At 44.6% G+C, this 22844-nt stretch overlaps 1 protein-coding gene across 2 annotated transcripts in view; it reads right to left on the reverse strand.

Annotated features, from left to right (window-relative positions):
- RAPGEF4 (Rap guanine nucleotide exchange factor 4) overlaps nt 1-21946 on the reverse strand; it is a 328804-nt gene extending 306858 nt beyond the window's left edge. For both annotated transcript variants that reach the window (XM_070070679.1, XM_002712290.5), the window contains exon 1: nt 21749-21946. In XM_070070679.1, coding sequence (XP_069926780.1) covers nt 21749-21813 — 65 coding nt within the window. In that variant the 5' untranslated portion in view covers nt 21814-21946. The remainder of the gene's footprint in view (nt 1-21748) is intronic.
- Between the last annotated feature and the right edge of the window lie 898 nt (nt 21947-22844).

Consider the following 22844-nt stretch of genomic DNA (forward strand, 5'->3'; position numbering starts at 1 on the left):
ATTTTTTTATTTATTTGAGAGGTAGAGTTATAGACAGAGAGAGGGAGAGACAGAGAGACCTGCTGGTTCACTCTCCAAATGGCCACAACAGCTGGAGCTGGGCTGATCTGAAGCCAGGAGCTTCTTCCATGTCTCCCACGTGGGTGCAGGGACCCAAGCACTTGGGCCATCTTCCGCTGCTTTCCCAGGCCCTAGCAGAGAGCTGAATGGGAAGAGGAGCAGCTGGGATACCAGCTACCACAGGCATAGGCTTAGTCCACTGCACCACAGTGCCAGCCCCAAATAAATTTTTTAAAAATCTTTTAAAAAAAGAATATTTATCTAGAAATCTCAGTTATTAAAAAAAATCAGAGTAAAATCATGTAGGAAGTTTAAAAGAATTTGTGAAATCAAAATCCAAATTCTAAGTACTAAAACTCAAATTCACACACTTTCCTCAGAGGAGAAATACTCAGGAAACAAAATACACACACTCCTTTTATCTATCCCATCCTAGTAAGGTCAGTTACCTGGACTGTGAGCTCAGGGAACTAGAAGCAATATATCATGTTTGTGCAAGGGAAGGTGACAGGGCAGAAAACTGAAAGGCAGCCAGCAAAGAGCAACAGCTGCTGGGCAACAGGGGAGGCAGATAATTAAAACAAAAACAGGAAGAACTTAAAAAAAAAAAAAAAAACAACATTGGGTGGGGGCATTTGGTGTGGGAATAGATAATGTACAAACTTCAAAATCATATATGGGGCCAGCACTGTGGTGCAGCAGGTTAAAGTCCCAGCCTGCAGTGCCGGCACCCCATATGGGTACTAGCTCGTGTCCCAGCTACTCCACTTCTGATCCAGCTCTCTGCTATGGCCTGGGAAAGCAGTAGAAGATGGCCCAAGTCCTTGGACCCCTGCACCCGCTTGGGAGACCCGGAATAAGCTCCTGGCTCCTGGCTTTGGACCAGCTCAGCTCTGGCCATTGTGGCCTTTTGGGGAGTGAACCTACAGATAGAAGACCCCTCTCTCTCTGGCTCAACCTCTCTAACTCTTTCAAATAAATAAATAAATCTTTAAAAAAAATCATATATGACATAGGATACGGATTTCTGTTCCATATACTGAGATTCAATCACCAAGTTAAAAAAAAAAAAGATATTCAGTATGCTAAAGAAAGGCAGTCCCATTAAATACCATTTAAGTACTTGTGTTTCTACTAGAATTATTAATGAATGCCAATTTGGGGGGATTAGTTGGGATAACCTTGTATATAGTTAACTTCTGTACGATGCTGGCTAACTGAGGACTCTGTAAATAACTACCCCGTTGGCTTTCAGCTATCTGCGGGGGGGGGGGGGGGGGGGGTGGCAGTCGGGTTAACAGGCAGTTGGGTTGGTGCAGGTCAGAATGAGGAAAGGGAAGACCTTTTAAGAGGATACAAAATGCTTGTTTCTCCCCAAAAGCTACCTTTAGCAAGACAAAAGTGTCTACCCTGCTCCTTTGGACCTTCCGGTTTTATCACAAGAATAGCGGGGAACTAGTGCTTCCACCTGAGTTCTCATTTTACCATGAAAACAGTAAGAAGTCAGGGATCCCACCCTTCTGTTGATTTTTTTTATGTTATCATGAGCAAGCTACACAGGACAGCAAGATTACAAATCCAGTAATCTTTCACAGTTTTGTTTCTGCCCTTTCACTGATTATTAGCTGTTCTTCTGATTTTTCCCCCCAAAAGACCCATTTCCTTGGGTTGGCCTCTCTTGGAGCCCCCCTTCTGATAACTGTGGAAGGAAGCTTCTGGTTTAAATAAACCTTGCTTTTCTTTCTGCCTTGTCCGCACGGAAATTCTTCTTTCACATGAGACAAAAAACTGAATTCATCTTTCTCTGCCACCACTGCACTCACATTATGAATCCATAAATTAATGCCCAAAAGACAGTACATTCTGATCCAACTTGAAGGTTTCAGCAGGTTTCCAGAATTCTAGGTAATTTGAGGTTCTTATGATTTAGAAACCACATATTGGCCAAAATGCTTAGGGAATGGTTTGTCCTAGGGAGGTGCACTGGGTTAGGTTAGAAGGCACATAACTGGGGCAACGTGACTTGAAAGAAGTATCACACCAATCCCCTTATTATTTCCCACCAGTGTTACCATTAAGGTTTTCATATCTCTAGGAAGCCTTTAGTTAAGTAGCATCATATCTGCAAGGCAGAGCACATTAGATTAACACACCAGCTCAGATTACTTTAAAAATGGTTGGAAATGTGGGACCACAAGGACCTGAACAAGTAGGTGCAAAATAGAAAAGAGGAGTGAGGGGTCCCATCATCCCACGTCTGCCTCCAGGCAAAGTGCCCAAGGTGCCTGTCCTGCCTTTTCTGTTTGAAAGACTGGCCTAACAGGGAGGGACAAGACAGCGCTGAGCGGAGAAATGTGGAGGCAAATTCACAGAGTGTGAAACTAGAGACAGTCAACTGGGGCATCTGGGTAGATCCAGAGAGTTGAAAATGGCCCCTAATAGGCTCCTGGAAGCTCACCCCCAATGGAAGAGCACAGAAGGGTAAGAGCTGGATACACTGCCATCCTGCCAACCCCTGGACACTTGAGGTACCCAAGAAGGCATAGTGAGAATGCAGGGGGCTGCAGGAATGGGCACTGGAGAGCACACAGCACCTTCCATTTGCTTAAGGTCACCCCTAAACTACAAATGGATCTAACAGATATATACAGAACTTTTCATCCTACAGCTAAAGATTTTACATTCTTCTCAGCAGTACATGGAACCTTCTCTAGGATTGACCACATACTAGGCCATAAAGCAAGTCTCAGCAAATTCAAAAGAATTAGAATCATACCATGCAGCTTCTCAGACCATAAAGGAATGAAGTTGGAAATTAGCAACTCAGGAATCCCTAGAGCATACACAAACACATGGAGATTGAACAACATGCTCCTGAATGAACAATGGGTCATAGAAGAAATTAAAAGAGAAATCAAAAATTTTCTGGAAGTAAATGAGGATAACAGCACAACATACCAAAACTTATGGGATGCAGCAAAAGCAGTGTTAAGAGGGAAGTTTATATCAATAGGTGCCTACATCAAGAAATTGGAAAGGCACCAAATAGATGAGCTTTCAATTCACCTCAAGGATCTAGAAAACCTACAGCAAACCAGACCCAAATCTAGTAGGAGAAGAGAAATAATTAAAATCAGAGAAGAAATCAACAGGATTGAATCCAAAATAACATTACAAAAAATCAGCCAAACGAGGAGCTGGTTTTTTGAAAAAATAAACAAAATTGACACCCCATTGGCCCAACTAACTAAAAAAAGAAAAGACCCAAACCAATAAAATCAGAGATGAAAAAGGAAACATAACAACAGACACCACAGAAATAAAAAGAATCATCAGAAATTACTACAAGGACTTGTATGCCAGCAAACAGGGAAACCTATCAGAAATGGATAGATTCCTGGACACATGCAACCTACCTAAATTGAACCAGGAAGACATCGAAAACCTAAACAGACCCATAACTGAGACAGAAATTGAAACAGTAATAAAGGCCCTCCCAACAAAGAAAAGCCCAGGACCAGATGGATTCACTGCTGAATTCTACCAGACATTTAAAGAAGAACTGACTCCAATTCTTCTCAAACTATTCAGAACAATTGAAAAAGAGGGAATCCTCCCAAATTCTTTCTATGAAGCCAGCATCACCTTAATTCCTAAGCCGGAAAAAGATGCAGCACTGAAAGAGAATTACAGACCAATATCCCTGATAAACATAGATGCAAAAATCCTCAATAAAATTCTCGCCAATAGAATGCAACAACACATCAGAAAGATCATCCACCCAGACCAAGTGGGATTTATCCCTGGTATGCAGGGATGGTTTAATGTGCGCAAAACAATCAATGTGATACACCACATTAACAGACTGCAGAAGAAAAACCATATGATTATCTCAATAGACGCCGAGAAAGCATTTGATAAAATACAACACCCGTTCATGATGAAAACTCTAAGCAAACTAGGTTTGGAAGGAACATTCCTCAATACAATCAAAGCAATCTATGAAAAACCCACAGCCAACATCCTATTGAATGGGGAAAAGCTGGAAGCATTTCCACTGAGATCTGGTACCAGACAGGGATGCCCACTCTCACCACTGCTATTCAATATAGTTCTGGAAGTTCTAGCCAGAGCTATTAGGCAAGAAAAAGAAATTAAAGGGATACAAATTGGGAAGGAAGAACTCAAACTATCCCTCTTTGCAGATGATATGATTCTTTATTTAGGGGACCCAAAGAACTCTACTAAGAGACTATTGGAACTCATAGAAGATTTTGGCAAAGTAGCAGGGTATAAAATCAATGCACAAAAATCAACAGCCTTTGTATACACAGACAATGCCATGGCTGAGGAAGAACTTCTAAGATCAATCCCATTCACAATAGCTACAAAATCAATCAAATACCTTGGAATAAACTTAACCAAGGACGTTAAAGATCTCTACGATGAAAATTACAAAACCTTAAAGAAAGAAATAGAAGAGGATACCAAGAAATGGAAAAATCTTCCATGCTCATGGATTGGAAGAATCAATATCATCAAAATGTCCATTCTCCCAAAAGCAATTTATAGATTCAATGCAATACCAATCAAGATACTGAAGACCTTCTTCTCAGATCTGGAAAAAATGGTGCTGAAATTTATATGGAGGCACAAGAGACCTCGAATAGCTAAAGCAATCTGTACAACAAAAAGAAAGCCGGAGGCATCACAATACCAGATTTCAGGACATACTACAGGGCAGTTGTAATCAAAACAGCATGGTACTGGTACAGAAACAGGTGGATAGACCAATGGAACAGAATTGAAACACCAGAAATCAACCCAAACATCTACAGCCAACTTATATTTGATCAAGGATCTAAAACGAATTCCTGGAGCAAGGACAGTCTATTCAATAAATGGTGCTGGGAAAACTGGATTTCCACATGCAGAAGCATGAAGCAAGATCCCTACCTTACACCTTACACAAAAATCCACTCAACATGGATTAAAGACCTAAATCTATGACCTGACACCATCAAGTTATTAGAGAACATTGGAGAAACCCTTCAAGGTATTGGCACAGGCAAAGAATTTCTGGAAAAGACCTGGGAGGCACAGGCAGTCAAAGCCAAAATCAACTATTGGGATTGCATCAAATTGAGAAGTTTCTGTACTGCAAAAGAAACAGTCAGGAGAGTGAAGAGACAACCGACAGAATGGGAAAAAATATTTGCAAACTATGCAACAGATAAAGGGTTAATAACCAGAATCTACAAAGAGATCAAGAAACTCTACAACAACAAAACAAACAACCCACTTAAGAGATGGGCCAAGGACCTCAATAGACATTTTTCAAAAGAGGAAATCCAAATGGCCAACAGGCACATGAAAAAATGTTCAAGGTCACTAGCAATCAGGGAAATGCAAATCAAAACCACAATGAGGTTTCACCTCACCCCGGTTAGAATGGCTCACATTCAGAAATCAACTAACAACAGATGCTGGAGAGGATGTGGGGAAAAAGGGACACTAACCCACTGTTGGTGGGAATGCAAACTGGTCAAGCCACTATGGAAGTTAGTCTGGAGATTCCTCAGAAACCTGAATATAGCCCTACGGTTCGACTCAGCCATCCCACTCCTTGGAATTTACCCAAAGGAATTTAAATTGGCAAACAAAAAAGCGGTCTGCACCCTAATGTTTATTGCAGCTCAATTCACAATAGCCAAGACCTGGAACCAACCTAAATGCCCATCAACGGTAGACTGGATAAAGAAATTATGGGATATGTACTCTTTAGAATACTATACCGCAGCAAGAAACAACGAAATCCAGTCATTTGCAACAAAATGGAGGAATCTGGAACACATCATGCTGAGTGAAATAAGCCAGTCCCAAAGGGACAAATACCATATGTTCTCCCTGATCGGTGACAACTGACTGAACACCAAAAAGGAAACCTGTTGAAGTGAAATGGACATTATGAGAAATGGTGACTTGATCAGCATAGCCCTGACTGTTAATGAACAACTTAATACATTATCCCTCTTAGTAGTTTTTTTTGTCTGTTCTACTTAATATGACTGGTTTAATTCTGTAATTAATACACAGTTATTCTTAAGTGTTGAAATTTAACCGAATGTGATCCCTGTTAAACATAAGAGTGGGAATAAGAGAGGGAAGAGATGTACAATTTGGGACATGCTCAAGCTGACTTGCCCCAGATGGTAGAGTTAGAAACATACCAGGGGACTCCAATTTAATCCCATCAAGGTGGCATGTACCAATGCCATCTCACTAGTCCAAGTGATCAATTTCAGTTCACAATTTATCATAATGAAAGGACTAAGAGTCAAAGGGAGCACATAAACAAGTCTAGTACCTGCTAACGCTAACTGATGGAGTAAATAAAGGGGAGAGCGATCCAACATGGGAAGCAAGATACTCAGCAGACTCATAGAATGGCAGATGTCCTAAATAGCACTCTGGCCTCAGAATCAGCCCTAAAGGCATTCCAATCTGGCTGAAAAGCCCATGAGAGTATTTCAGGCATGGAAAGCCAAGACACTCTGGCAAAAAAAAAAAAAAAAAAAAAAAAAAAACAACAACAAACCAACCCTAAATGAAAGATCTCTGTGAGTGAGATCCCAGTGGAAAGAACAGGTCTTCAAAGAAGGAGGTACCTTTCTCTGAAGGGAGGAGAGAACCTCCACTTTGACTATGACCGTGTCTAAACAAGATAAGAGTCGGAGAACTCAAGGGGCTTCCATAGCCTTGGAAACTCATGACTGGTGCATAGGGAGATTACTGATGCCATAAACAGGAGTGTCAATTTGTAAAGTCAACAACAGGAGTCACTGTGCACTTACTCCTCATGTAGGATCTCTGTCCTTAATGTGTTGTACATTGAGACTTAATGCTATAACGAGTACTCAAACAGTATATTTCACTTTGTGTTTCTATGGGGGTGCAAACTGTTGAAATCTTTACTTAATGTATACTAAACTGATCTTCTGTAAAAAAAAAAAAAAAGACAAAGAAATTATCAATTCCCAACTTGATTCTCACTGGGATTAAACATGACAATAGGTCTGATCTGATTTCATCATCATTTAAAAAATCATCTATTATTTTTCACTTTATGTTTCTGTGTGGGAGCAAACTGTTGAAATCTTTACTTAATGTATGCTAAACTGATCTTCTGTATATAAAGAGAATCGAAAATGAATCCTCATGTGAATGGAAGGGGAGAGGGAGTGGGAAAGGGGAGGGTTGTGAGTGGGAGGGACGTTATGGGGGGGAAGCCATTGTAATCCATAAGCCATACTTTGGAAATTTATCTTCATTAAATAAAAGTTAAAAAAAAAAAAAAAGAACTACACAATGCACGCACACACTCGAGTGCATGTAAAACTCACAGAATCTGAATAAACTGGATCATGCAAAAGTCCTTCAAAAGGCTCATGGAAAATGGAAAAAATAAAATTATAACAAGAATTTTTGAATGAAAAATTTGAAATCCATACACCGTTTTTGCATAATATGCATCTCCCATGGACACTGGAACAAATCTTAGTATATGCATGGTTTTCAATATTTTTGGCACCAAAATAAGCTTATCTTTTAATTCCATTCTCGATGAATTTTTTGAAGTATCCTAATGTCAACTTCCTTGTTTCTGATCATCCTATAGTATAGTTACATGAGACGTTACCATTGGAAGTCAAGGCTACATAGGACTTCTCTGTACAACTTTCTGTGAATCTTTATTTAAAAACAAAAGTGTTTTGGAAAGATAATTTGAAGGGGCTATTAACTCAACCTCTGTTATTTTTCTATTTTAACAGTACACATAACATCTGCAGGGATTGAAATTAGTAAGAATTTAACTATACACCTAAACAGTTTCTCGTCGGCCGCTGAGTCCTAACTGAAGGGATAAGGTTAGGCTTTTCATGGTCCTGGGTTAAGAGTTTCTGTGCTGGGCCAGTGGAATACAGAAGTCGACTCACAGTCCAGAGTCTGCATTCACTACCCCAACACAGCCAGCGCTGGCCAGTCCATCCTAGAGTGTTCCATGGCCACTTTACCATCTTGTCTGCACGGTGATGTTTGGGCTTTGAGGATTGCTTTCTAGAGATTGAACTCAACATTTCCCTAGTTTGTTAGCAGGTGACTTTTCCTTGCACTACCACTGCAAAGAACCCACTTGAAACACTGTTAGAGTGGAAAGGGCCCGCGGTTTCAAGTCCACATTGGTCCCCCACACTTACCCTGGGCAGTAATTTGATTTTTCTAAACCTCAATTGCCTTATTTATAAAGTATGGGTAACAACAGCTATTTTTATTACCTTAATGTAAAGTAATTTGAAGATATATATCAATAGACTTAAATCTCTTCACACATATTAATTTTAGGTCTATAGATATCCATAACAAATCATCTAAAACACAGGAACAACAACATAAAAAAGAGGGAAGCTGGATGTAATTCATTAATTGTGACGAAGGGATTAACATGAGATGTTAATAGGGGATAGGGGGAGAGGGGTAACTGGGAACTCTTTGTACTACTATCTCACAATTTTTTTAAGTTAAAACCATTCTGAAATAAAATGTTAAAAAATAAAAATAATGAAAATTTTTTAAAGATTTATTTTTATTTATTTGAAAGTCAGAGTTACACAGAGAGGAGAGGCAGAGAGAGAGAAGTCTTCCATCCAATGGTTTACTCCCCAGATGGCCGCAACGGCCAGAGCTGCGCCAATCCGAAGCCAGGAGCCAGGAGCTTCTTCCGGGTCTCCCACACGGGTGCTACTGCTTTCCAAGGCCATAGCAGAGAGCTGGACAGGAAGAGGAGCAGCCAGGACTAGAATCGGCACCCATATGGGATGCCGGCACTTCAGGCTAGGGCTTTAACACGCTGTGCCACAGCGCCGGCCCCAAAAATAATGAAATTTTTAAAAGAATGGATGTCGGGGCCGTTTTTGTGGCATAGCAGATAAAGCCACCGCCTATAATGCCGGCATCCCATATGGGTACCAGTTCATGTCCCAGCTGCTCCACTTCCCATCTAGCTCCCTGCTAAAGGCCTGGAAAAAGCAAAGATGGCCCAGTGCTTTGGCCCTTGCATCCAAATAGGAGACCTTGGTGAAGCTCCTGGCTCTTGGCTTCAACCCGGCCCAGCCCTAGGCTGTTGCAGCCATTTGGGGAGTGAACCAGCAAATGGAAGATTTCTTCTCTCCCTCTCTCTGTGTAACTCTGCCTTTCAAAAAAAAAAATAAAATTTTTTTAAAAAAGATGAATCCTATGAGAGAAAAATTCCATTGATGAAGTTTACACTTCATTGATAAAATGGAATAAATATGCATATATACAATTATATAAATAAACAGATTCAGTACATAAAACCAATTGCATGCCTGTGTTATTGCCTGTCTTCATTCAAAAGAAATAAATTCAAGCGCTGTTCTATTTGCAGAGGCATCCTTGTGTAGCAGAATTTGACTGCAAAATTCTTTATAGGCAGATAAAAACCAATGATAGGTGAATAAATAAAATAAGATCATGGCTAGTTTAACTAAAATGGAAAGAAAACTCCCTTTTACATAATATTCCAGCTTTTTTAAGGGATACTGGTCTGCAGTTTTCTTATATCTTTGTCTAGTTTTGATATCAAGGTAATGCTAGCTTCATAGAATGAGTTGTGAAGTGCTCCCTCTTCTTCTACTTTTGAAATTTAAGTCATTCTAGTCTATTTTATAAAATTTTGATAGTTTCACGTTCCCTTCTCACTAAAGACTGTATTTTCTCTAAAAGTTTTGAATATATGCATTTTAAAATTATTTCAATATTGCAACTTGACTATGATTATCTTTCAGAAAACCAAAAACATTACCAGAGTGAAGTAATGACCACTTTTGATTTCTGCAAGCTTCTCTGAGAATCGATGTCTTTGCTCATTTCTTCTGTGGATATTTAAGGCTAGGACTTCAAGTGATAGAGGGAAAAAGAAAAAAAAGAATCATCTGAATGCAAAGGATTTTTTAAATTAAATTCACTTTGACATCCACAACTATTGAATTCTAAAGTGAACCTGGGAAGTTGTTAAGATAAATATCCAATGAAGTGCTGCAAAGGTAGGAGGCAAAGCAATAGAGATAATGTAAAATTCAATTGAGGAGCTGATAAGGTACATTCACAAGCTGATCCTGTGTGCCTACAGCCCAGGGAGATGAAAGAACACAATAAAATTGTATTCTATTCACATTCTTCCGTTGGGCATGCAAGTTTGCCTCTGCTTCACAGATTGGCCTTATAGATAAAGCTGCCCAATTACAAGGCCCCTTGGTGTTTGCTGCACCCTTTTGCATCAATAGAGGGCTCCTTTATGCTCTGGTCAACTAGATAATTAAACATGGGCTTGCTTTAAGTTTTTATTATTTGTCTACTAGATAGTTTTAGCTCCACAAGTTAGACCTTCAAACACCATCAGGAAATATCTACAAGCCTGATGTATACATGATATCCTAACATCACAACAGAGTCTTACTATTCTCAAGTTGCCTTCAATTTCTGACATGAAAAATATTTTAAATATATTGCTGTATCATTTAATTAGTCAGTGAGGCAAATTCAAGAACTTAATGCAAAAACAGCAAAAGGCTACCAGTGGGATGATGGTAGAAAAGTTAAGACAGTGAATAAACCCATCAAATGAGAAGTGGTTGGGATTTCCAAGAGGACCATTTTCTTGCTCTCACACCTTATTGTGAGAGGCCAAAAAGAGGTCCCAGACAGGTGCACCACTGAGAAGTAACCTGGCTCACTCAGAAACCTAGAAGGCCACCAGTGTGGCGGAGGCAGTGACAGAACCATTAGTCAGTCCCCAGGCTCCATGATCGAACATGCACGCACACCACACACACAATACCTTTTTGACCTCACTACATGACAGCACTTTCCCTGCTCTGGACAGACCCATTTCTCTCAGGGTAGCTTTCTTTTTCCTGAAAAAAATTACAAAGGGAACCTAAAGTGACCAGAATTATACAGACTTTTTGTTTGTTTTTTTAAATTGTATTTAAGTTAAACAAGCTTCATGTACTTCATATATGCAGATTTCAGAACATAGTTACATTTCTCCCACTCCTTCCCAAACTGGGCTTTGGGGAATGAACCTGCAATGAAAGATCTGACTCTCCCCACCACTCTGCCTTTCAAGTAAATAAAAATAATTTTTAAAGGGTAAAGGACTTGAATAGACATTTTTCCAAAGAAGACAAATAGCCAACAAGTATATAAGCAGGAAAATGCAAATTAAAACTATGTTGAGATATCACCTCTTACCTGTTAGAAATGGCTATTAGCAAAAAGACCAAAAGAAACAAGTATCTGTGAAGATGAGGGAAAGAGAATGCTATGCTGCAGGTGGGAAGGTAGTGTTAGGTAGGAAGTCAGAAATGAGCTTACATGTGTGTGACAAAGGCCTAAGGCATTGACATCCAGGTCCAGCATCTGCACCTCAAAGTCATCCCGATAACCTTCCAGGTGCAGCCCAGTATCTGCACTTCAAACACCCTATCCCTTCTACCTGATAACCATCCTAACCATCCTTCCTCTAAGGCTCCTCTAAGGCGGTGAAGCCAGCCAGGCTTCCCCCTGTCTGATAATTTAAGGGGGAAAACTCAGAGAGGAATTTTTTGTATTTACATCCAAAAACTCCTTTGTTCCAGGAGGAGAAGAGGCGGGAAGGCAGGACCCATCCTCTTAGCCCCACAACCACCACCACCACCACCTCAACCAGACTGCGCACTCAGCCCTCTGCTCTTCTGCTAAGTCGCCCACCTGGCCTGCCCAGGTGTATTCTCTCCACTCAACCATGCAACCTCGCTCTCCCCCAGTCTGAGTGACTGGGCACTCTCTCTCAGGTTCTGTCTAGAGAGGTGCCCATCCATCCTTACGGATGTCCCTACCCTAATAAACCTTGCTATTTTGCTTTCCACTGCTCTCTCTCTCATGCCTGAATTCTTTCTTGCGCAGACAAGAACCCTTGCTTCTCCAGTAACAGGACTGGTACACCAGTTAGGAAAAGTGGTGTGGAGGCTCCTCAAAAGTAAGAATAGAACCACCTTCTGATCCAGCAACCCCACTTCTGAGTATAGAACCAAAGCAAATGAACACCTAGGATCCTGTGGCAGCACTGCTCATGAGAGCCAAGGCATGCAAGCCATGTCAATGTCTAGGGGCAGATGAATGGATTTTTCTTTAAAAATGTGGTATGTGTATGTGTGGTGTGTTACACTCAATGGAATATTATTCAGTCTTCAAAATGAAGAAATCCTGACATTTGTGACAACTCGGGTAAATCTATTAGAAATTATGCTAAGTCAAATAAGCAAGGCTCAGAAAGACAAATAGCAGGTGATCTAGCTGACACATGGAATCTAAGACAGGCAAACTCACAAGAAGCAGGGAGTAGGATGCTGGTTGCCAGGGGGTGGGGGAGTTGGGGGAGGAAGTGTGTGGCAGGGTACAAAGGTTCAGTTATGAAAGGTGAACAGGCCCCGGAGTGGTAGACGCACAGCAATGTGAATAGTTAACAATGCAGTGCTGCATACACTCAAAATTTGCTAAGAGGGCAGACCTTGAGTATCCTCAACACACATCACAGAAGGCAACTGTGTGAGGTAATAAATATGGTGATTACCTTGATTGTGGAAATTCTTTCACAGTGTGTATGTATATCAAAACATCAAGTAGCACACCTTAAATACATGGAATTTTTATTTGTTAATTATCTCTCAATAAAGGTGAAAAAAAGAATGACTAGACAAATAAGGCAGTCCAAACACGAGGCAAGGTATTAATGGCTTCATCTGGGGTCTGAAGAGAATCAAAATTTCACATGATGTCAAGAATCAAATTATTAAGAAGAACGTAAAGCCTACTTTCCATCAAAGTTCTATCTGTTTCAACATCTCAACTAGTAAGATTTTAAAAACTCTTTCTCTATTGGATTAAGAGACTCTCAAACTTTAACCAATTTATAGGTAATACTTCTATATAGCCAGTCACCTTTTTTGATACACTTCCATTTTATTTTTTTAGTTGTAATTTTTAGTTTTTAACAGATTCAGTGAGCTTCGTTGATACAATTCTAAGAACACGACGACATTCCCTTCCTCATTCCCTCCCTCTCCTTCCCCACCCTCCTTCCTTCCTTTTTTTTTTTTTTTTAACTTTTTGAGATGTAAAAAGGCTTAATACTTTGCCAAATGAATTTAGCAAGTAAAAAGACCCTGGTTTAGTGGGAACATAGTCAATGCCTACAAACAATAATTGAATGGAAAAATGACCATTTCACCCACATACAGTAAATTTTAAAGTAATCACAGATCATTAAAACTATACCTTTGTGAAACCAATGGCTAAATGCTATACTGGTATGCTTCCGTTTTATAATCAACTTTATTCAATGAAAAAAATTTTTAGAAAATTTTATTATAGCAAAGCATTTTAAGATGACTTCAGGGCAATTAACATATGTTCCTTGGTTTCCATGGTTACAATTACAAGAACTGTGCTTCTCTGTGGTATAAGCTGCAGATTTTCTTTCTTGCTTTGAGAGGCAGAGACAGACAGACAAAGCTCTCAGCCACTGGTTCACTCCCCAAATGCCTGCAATGAAACCGGAAGCCAAGAATTCAAACTAGGTCTCCCCCATGGGTTGCAGGAACCCATCACTGCGGCCTCCTAGGGTCAGGAGCTGAAGGTCAGGCATCCACCCGGGTACTGTTAACATGGCACACAAGCACCCTAACTGCCGAGCCCAGTGTCTGCCCCCGCCCCCAGAACCTGTGGGGTTTGGACCACTGTTTGTCTGTTGGTTGGAGTGGCACCATTATCCATGCTTGAGAATATATCCTTGCACCCATATCCTCACAGAAAACAGGTGGGCCACCACTGGGGGGTCTATATTTTTGTCTGAAAGCCAAATGTGAATGTAATTGCTCTCACTAATGCCACAGCTATATTACTTTTTAATCTAAAAAATAGTAGAGAACATCCTCCAGGCATTTATTGGAAAATATTAATGCAAAGTCATTTTTTAAGATTTATTTATTTGAAAGGCAGAGAGAAAGGGAAAGCTGGGAGACAGAGAGGGAAAGAGATCTTCCATCTGCTGGTTCACTCCCCAACACCAGGGCTGGGCCAGGCAGAAGCCAGGAACTCCATCCAGGTCTCCCGCAGGCGTGGCAGGGACTCAAGGACATGATCCATCTTCTGCTGCCTTCCCAGGTGCATTAGCAGGAAGATGGATCAGAAGAGAAGCAATTGGGACCTGAACCAACACTGGGACATACGATGCAGGCATGGGGTTGGGGCGGGGGGGGGGGGTTCAATCCACAGCACTGCAATGCCAGCCCCAAAATCAACTTCAGCCAAGCACCATCTTGTTAGGTTATAGAACATTCTAATGACAAATTACAGAAAGTCTAAACAAAAAGTGATTTCCAGAAATAGGGATTTTTTTTTCTATAAGTCAGAAAGTCTGAAGGTAGGCAACTACTGATCTAGGTTCAGCAATTGCTCAAAATCTGGACTGGGGTCTCTGTACGTCCCTTAGGTCAGCCCTCTGGGATTACAAGATGGCCACCACCAGCCCAGGCCTCAGGTAGTAATTCCAGACAGAAAGTGCACACACAAGGAGGCAACAGTGCTGTGGCATAGGGGGTTAAGCTGCCACCTGCAGTGTTGTCATTCCATATGGCCACCGGTTCAATATCCAGCCGCTCCAGTTCTGATCCAGCTCCCTGCTAATGTGCCTAAGAAAGCAGTGGAAGATGGTCCAAGTCCTTGGGTCCCTGCACCCATGTGGGAGACCCGGATGAAGCTCTTGGCTTTGGACCAGCCCAGCGCCAGCTGACCTGTGGCCATTTAGGGAGTGAACGAGTGGGTGGTAGACCTCTGTGTGTGTGTTCGTGTGTGTGTGTGTGTGTGTCTCCCTCTCTCTCTCTGTAATTCTGACTTTCAAATAAATAAATCTTTTTTTAAAAAGAAGAAAGCAAACAGAGAGGAAGCAGGTGTTGTGCATCAGTAAAGCCCAAGCGTTGCAGGAAGCCCCAGTCTCATTGGCCAGAACTGTGCCACATGGACAGCCGGCCTCAAGGGAGGCTAGGAAAATAGGCATTTTGTTTTTCCAGTCTCTGGAGCCAAGGTGGGTGGAGGAAAACAGCATCTGTCACAAAATATTAATGGGATATTCAAGTGGACGTACCCCACAGAGAGACAAAACCATATCTGGTCTAAGAAGCTACCCAAGAACATAGATTTTAATCCACAAAGGAGAGGAGTGCACATGCCAAGAAAGGACACACGCAGAGAGGCCCAGGAGCAAGGGTGGCGCTGCTCTTCTTTCCCAGCAGAGAAAACGAGCAGGTGCACACAGACGCAGCTGAGTCAACATGATGGGGACAGATCCTTCCCCTTCAGCTGTCTAGCTGGGTTCTTCTCCGTCACCCTCCACCCTCTCTCCCTTTCCCCAGTCCCTCAGCACCCCTAAGGGGTCTCTCTTCTCCCCTCCCTCACCTGTGAATTGAAAGTAGCAGAGGAAACACCCACGTTTCACTGCCACGGCTTAGATGCACGAAGATGGATCACACGTGATTGAAGACCCAGCGGCTGCAGGGGAACTGAGGCAGTGGTCCAGGAGAGTCGGCGGCCACCACGGAAAGGTGATGAGTCCTATATACTCATGGCAACTGCAAGCTGCCAGTGTCATCCTCACTGCAAGAGCCAGAAACCCCTTGGGCGAACCCCGACTAAGACAAGAAGCTGAACGTGCTTTGCTGAGCACCACTTTGCCTCTACCAGGCTCTCAGCCATGTTCAGAACACCTGGCGGCAAAGGCTCAGTGTGCCCGGGACCAGCTGCCCTTCTCACAGGTCCCTGGGTCCTAGGGCACAGCATCCAACATGTGCCCCCCAGCCTGAGGACTGCAGGTCTGGCTAAATGCTCCTTTCCTAAAATACTTGAGCAAGTTAACTGCGCAGCACAGAACTTAACCTTGATTATATAATAGGCTGTGCTGTCTTCCAGTTGCTCCACATATGCATGTCATGTGCATCTATGGACTTAGGGCCACAACGAGATGTCTCCCAAAAAGATGCAAATAGTTATCAAGCACTAAATTTAAAAATAACATCTCACTAACATCAGAGACCATTTGACATCGTGTGACTCATGATGGAACTGTACAACACTTCCATGAACTATTCTCACCAACACAGTACGATCTGAATCTGATCGAACTGTGGCCTCAAATACCAATTTACAGAAAAGACAGGGGCCGACACTGTGGTGTAGCAGATAAAGCCACCGCCTGCAGCATCAGCATCCCATATGGGCGCCAGTTCGAGTCTTGGCTGCTCAGTTTCCCATCCAGCTCCCTGCTATGGCCTGGGAAAGCAGCAGCAGATGGCCCAAGTCTTTGGGCCCCTGAACCCACATGGGAGACTCAGAAGAAGCTCCTGGCTCCTGGCTTCAGATCAGCGCATCTCTGGCTGTTGCAGCCATTTGGGGAGTGAACCAGTGGAAGGAAGACCTCTCTCCCTCCCCCCTCCCCCTTTCCCTCTCCGTAACTGCCTTTCAAATAAATAAATAAATCTTTTTTTAAAAATCCACATTCTCCAGGAAACAAAAGGATCAACAGAGGCAGCTGCTGACTGTCCGTCTGGGCCCTCTCCCAGGCAGAGGGGGCCAGCACAAGGAGCTCCCTAAGAGGCTGCAGAGGCCGTTCCACCCTAAGGAAATAGCAACACGTGGCTATCTCGCCCTGGTCCTATTAGTCATCACTCCAGTCAAGGAAGTCCACTGCAGCGGGAGATGAAATGATGAGTGATACACAGTACCCGGAGATGTGAAAAGAGAAGTCAACAGGCAATCACATTGGAGCTGACCCGTGTTTGCTGGACAAGGTGCACTACGGAAGCAGGAAGAGGTGAGGGCCCGGCTGTGCTGGAGTCTTCCCGGAAATACCTTCTCATTAGGATTCAGCGCCCCGGCTCCGGGCCTCTAGGAAGAGATTGTGCTCTGCTTCTGCCAGAGCATCCTGACCTCCTGGCAGCTCCGCTTTGCGTAAAATATCTGAAATGGACTCCTGGTAACGAGTGGATTTCCCATCTAGCCTGCCCAGAGAAAGCATCCATTAGCCGGAGGATATGAGTGTCCACTTCTCGGACGCTGCAGATCCCACTGTCAAATTAATAAACTGTCTTGCTGGATTTCACGGTCTCTGAGAGCCTGGTGCCTGCGTGTCCAACCCTGATGGCTGCATTCATTCTTGATGTGCTGACAACCCAGGATTCCCAGCCCTGGGCCCTGGAGGTTTACCAGCGTCTTGTCATCCTGTGGGGCCTCCCCAGGGCCGCCTCCTGCTCCGTGAGCTGCTTTGATCTTCGTTCCTCAAGGGTGGGACCACAGCTGATGCATCTCTGATCTCTGAGTCATCTTCTCTCACCATGTGTGCTACAAAGCATTTGGGTTTTTAACGAACTTGCTCCTTGGTTTCTTGCACTCTCATTCAAACACATCAAAATGGCTATTTTAATTTCTATGGGGGGGGGGGGGTAAGTCAGACGCATAAAAGTTGCCCAAAAGGCATTTTAAAAATGAAACATGCATACTTAAAAAAAAAAATCAGAGGCTTCTTTGAAGGCTCATAAGCCTCTTGGCGTACGCTCTTCCGTGTGAACTTCACCTCCTGCGTGGGCCCAGGACAGCCAGTGGTCCTCAGAGAAACCCCAAACTGAGGACCTCCCTCTAAGTTGCACTTCTCATTAAAGAACAAGAAACCACACATTGCCAGCTCCTCCCCAAACACAGCCAATTTTCCTTCATCTCCAGTGGTTCCACCGTCAATCACCCAGCTGGGTTCCTCCATGCAGAGCAAGGGATGGCAAACTTGGTCTGTAAGGGCCCACAGAGCAAGCATATTGAGCTCTGTGGGCCACACGGTCCCTATGGCCACCCTCAACCCTGCCACTCAAGTGTGGAAGCAGCTGCAGACACCATGCAACCAGATGAGCCTGGCTATATTCCAATTATAGACATTCAATTTCTTATAAATATCATCGTCATAAAATCAGATTCTTCTTTTGATATATTTCCAACCATTGCAGAATGTAAAAATCACTGTTCACTCAGGAGACAGGCAGCTGCCAGATCTGGCCCACGGGCTACAGTTTGCCAAGCCCTGGCAAGAATCACCTAAACATTTGTGAGTGTGTGGCCCCTCCCCATTAATAACACACCCTTAGCAACCATGAGAACCATGACCTACAAAAGGCTGTCAAGGTCACAGCTGGCAGATTTAAAGCCTTACGGGCCAAGGATTGTCACCGAAATTAAACAACGGTTGGCACACTTCTCTAAAACTGTGGGAACGAGATGATGCATCACTAGATACCATCCCTGCGAAGAGTCATGTGATCCATGAGAGAGGGGTGAGCCTGTTTGGCTTTGACAGCATGTCATTGGAGAGTTTCTTAACATCCATTCACCCACCTGAGTGTTCCATGTCTTTCCAGTTTCAAGAGTCTTCGTGGCCCCTCATCTCTTTGGTACCGTGATGGCCCAGGACTGTGAGAACTGCCTTGCTTTTCTGCTTCAACTCAACACCCACTGCACACTTCACTCCTGCAGACCTTGACTTTCAGCACTTCTCTTTATTTCCAGTCCCTGGGCTCCCCTTTGTCTAGCCATCCACAGTAGTTGTCATTTGAATGATGCGTGTATGTGAACAGCATTGCCCAGTCAGTCATGCTACATCCCCACTCGGTTGGGAGGTCCCAGAATCATAGCCCCAAACAGGACACAGGGATTTGCTATATCTCTCCTTGTGTGTGTGTGTGTGTGTGTGTGTGTGCTTGGAAATGTCTATACTGAAAAGTTTTATAAAAATAGAGCATACGTTCCTGTATTCTAGATTCCGTCACAAGAGGAACTGGTGCTGAGAAGAGATTAGCATGTACCACATCTTTGTGTCTTTGCTGAAATCGCTCCCTCCAACTGGCATGCTCTAAAATGTCCCTCACTCTCTAAGGTCCGGGCAGGAACCCATAGAAGCATCCCTGGCAGCCCTCAGAGCTCTCTCCCTCCGCATTCCAAGCACTTATGCATCTCATCAGAGCACTTACCCTGGCATTGAGGTTAGTTGTTTATGCAGCTGTCCCACCACCAATCCTCCACCTTGCCAGCCAATAAACAACTCGCATGTTCCAGTTGCAACCCCAGTGCCCAGCAGAGAACCCAGAGTAAGGTGTCAAGATTGCATTTCTCAGAAATACTAAGGGCAGTGTCCTCACTGAGGAAGTTCGCAGAGCTTCACCAGCCACTTCCATGAGCACTCTCGCTCCACGTTTCCCCTCTCAAGAAAGAAACAGAGGTGGCCCTAGTGGTTGACATGCCCATGTCAGTAGTTCAATTCCCAGTTCTGGCTCCAACTTCCTGCTAATGCACCCTGCGGCTGATGGTTCCAGTGACTGGGCTCCTGCCACCCAGCGGGGAGACCTGTCTTCAGCCCAGCCCCTTGGCAGGCCATTGAGTGAGACCGGAGATAAGAGCTTGTTCTCCTTTCTCTCCCTAATTAATTAATTTAATTCAACATGAAACAATCTTAGTAAAAACTATAACTTTAGAACACATCTCCCAGGCTCTCTAACAATGAGCTGGCCAAGCCTGAACTCACAGGAATTCCAGCACCAAATACTGCAGACAAGCAAGGTTCTCCTATGACCACAAAAGAAAATGCCTGCGTGGCATCTCACCATCTCCAAAGTACTCTTCCACCTCTTTTTTGTCTTCCATTTGTCCACTCACCCCAGTGAGGCAATCTTCATAGTCTGACCCCCATTTTTGACACCCAAGGAAGTAAAAGTGACAAGTTCAAGATGGGAATAGCTGACAGTCTAGGCCTAAAATTCTTGGTATGTCCATCTGTCCACTCACCTGCCCTCCACCGAAGGTGGGCTGAGTGCTTGTGAATAGTTTTATTTTTTTTTCTAATACACTCCATAAATGGTGGCGCCAGGTTGTGGCACCGTGTGTTAGAAATCATTCCAGTAAATAGAAACTGTGACTCTCTATCATATATGCCCTTCTTGTGTTAGTATTGCTCTATGACTTTGCTGGAAGCGCTCATTGACTAACGGGTTTTCAGCAAATTACTGGTAGTTCAAAGAAATGGCATAGCCTGCATTTCTACAAATAGCAAAGTTACGTATTATCTAAAATTTTCACTCATGAGGAAGCATTACTGCCAATAGGTTAAGCACAAGATCCTGATTTCCTCTTCTTTTATAATCATTTTTCCTAAGCTATTAAATTGAGACTACTTATTACATTAGCAGGCTCTACAGTTAAATATGCTCATAGTTCCTCTACATAATTGTGTATGATTTAACCATCACTTCAATCCTTTTACTATTTCTTACATGCAACTTCTAATATTAGCACATATCATTTTAGACATAAATACGGCACTGCTTGCCAAAAAAATCTTGCTACTGTGTGCTAATTGAAAGTCAAGTTTATTTCTCAGATATATTAAGTCATGCAAATGAGCTACATTTAGACTCTCTCAAATTAATATTTTTTCAACAAAGGCCTATCAGAGGAGAGTATGCACAGCATGTCTCACTTCAGATTTTCAAGTTCCATCTGAGTAGGAGTCTGCTGATTGAAAAATTTTCAATATGGCAGAGCACAAAGTATTTCCCGCAAATGCAAACAGAGGTGCCATACAGATAGCTACAAGCCTAAATCACTGCCCTTAGGCACCCAATTCCCAAATTCAGAGACTGCCCACTCTGCAAATTTCTTGCTCAGTTCTCAAAAGTTCAGATGCATCGCCTTCTAATCCGGGTGCCCACTGTGTAACGGTTACTGCTAAACCCACGATCTGGGCAAACAGAAAATCAAGCTCTCAGACTGCAATCCACGGATCCGCACGACGACCTCCTCAGAGGGCGGCCGTTGGGAGTGACGCACTCCGTGGCTTTCCTGTTTTAAGAGGAAGGGTCTTTTCCCCCGAGCAGGGACTAAGAGGAAAGCTGCCTCCCGCGTGACCTTCCCGAAGCAGACCTTGGGTGAGGGACTGCGGGGGCAGAGAGCTGTGAATTTCAGCAAGGGACTTGACAGCTCCGCTGGGTCTCTCACACTTTGCTTTCAGGAACAACAACAAAAAAGAATGTTACTCTGCACCTGCCTGTCCCTCCACCCTGCCTTAAAACTTAAATCACACTCGCCCCTGCGGATCTGAGCCACGGGAGGGGAGCCAGCATCTACCTCTTGTGTCCCGATGCCAAGAGAAAATCAACCCCCCATGCGAGCTGAGCCGAGTCGTGGTGGGGAGGGGATCGGTGAGGCTGGGACACCCCACCACCACCACCACCGCACTGCGTTGCGGTGTCCCACCACGTGTAATAACCTCACGTAGGTACACCCCACCAGAGCTCGGGGTCTGTGTCCTCCTGCCTCGGGGACCCCGGGCCGCAGCCCCTCCCCCGCTCAGGGACCCTGGCCACCCACAGCCCCGCCACGCTGTGCCCAGGTACTGGGCTGCGGCTCCCTGCATCGCGCCCGCAGCGGTCCGGGGTAGGGGCAGCGCCGGAGCCCAGGCCCCCACAGGGCACCCTGGTACCTCTTGTCCAGGCAGGCAATCCACTCGGCCGAGGAGGAAGAATGGGCAGCGTGCGCAGCGACCATGTTGGGCAGCAGCGGCGCGCGGTGTCCCCGGCTGCGGCGACCTCCCGCGCTCGCTCTGCCTCCGCCTTCGCTTCCTCCCCGCCCGCCTGGCGACAGAGCGCGGCTGCCCGGCCCGCCCTCCCAGCGGGCTCCCCGGCCTGCGGGTGGGTGGGGAGGGGATTCGAGGGGAGGGCCCAGGCGCCGCCGAGCGCTGCACTGCGGCGCCCGGGGTGGGGAGCCTGCGTCCCGCCTGCCCGCTGGGGAGAAGGGTGACCTCGGGAGGCCGGCCACCTGCGGCAGGTGCCTGCCTTGTCCCTGGGAGACCCGGGCCCCACCCGCACCTCAGGGCCTCAGGAGCCGGGCAGGAGGGCGGGAACGGCGGGAGTGTAAGTAGGGGGCGGGGTGGGGGGCTGTCTTCGGTGTCTATATGTTTTTCATACTGCAAATGCCACTAAAATGGCTGCTGCCTCTCTGTTTCCTTAGAAACCCGCTTCTCTTCCCCAGCAGCTGTCAAACCTGCTACTGGGGTCTTGCTCACCTGGGCTTGCACTCCCAGCCCGTACAAACTGATAGAGGGGAGGGCTCTGTATGCCCTCGATGGGGACACCCCCAGTGCCTCTGTGTGTAGAATCCGGAGGACAGTTCCCCTAGAGCGCGAGGAAGCCCGGGATAGGACGGGGAGCAGGGCAGACAGGTGGAGAGGCAAAGAGGAAAGACCCAGGAGGCCTGGGCGGAGGGAGCTCAGGGCCTGGTGGTGGCTGCGGGGTACCTGGAACCTCGCACTTGCTCAGGCTCCCCCTTGGTGGTGAAGAGTGGGCCGCAGAACTGAGGCTTCCAGGTTGGAGTCCAGGTTCCCAGGTATACTGGTGACCTTGGCAGGTGGTCCCAGGTGTGGCTCTTCCCCCAGGGCTGGAGTGTTGAAAGGACAGTCACCATGGCTTGTGTCCTGTGGTGTTCCCAACAAGTGTCCCACTTACAAGTTCTTCAGTTATACTCTGCCCGCAGTCAAGTTACACACCGAGTGTTATTTGGGAATCTGGGGACAAATTCCA

The sequence above is a fragment of the Oryctolagus cuniculus genome, chromosome 3 (genome assembly GCF_964237555.1).
Source record: "Oryctolagus cuniculus chromosome 3, mOryCun1.1, whole genome shotgun sequence".
Taxonomy (NCBI): domain Eukaryota; kingdom Metazoa; phylum Chordata; class Mammalia; order Lagomorpha; family Leporidae; genus Oryctolagus; species Oryctolagus cuniculus.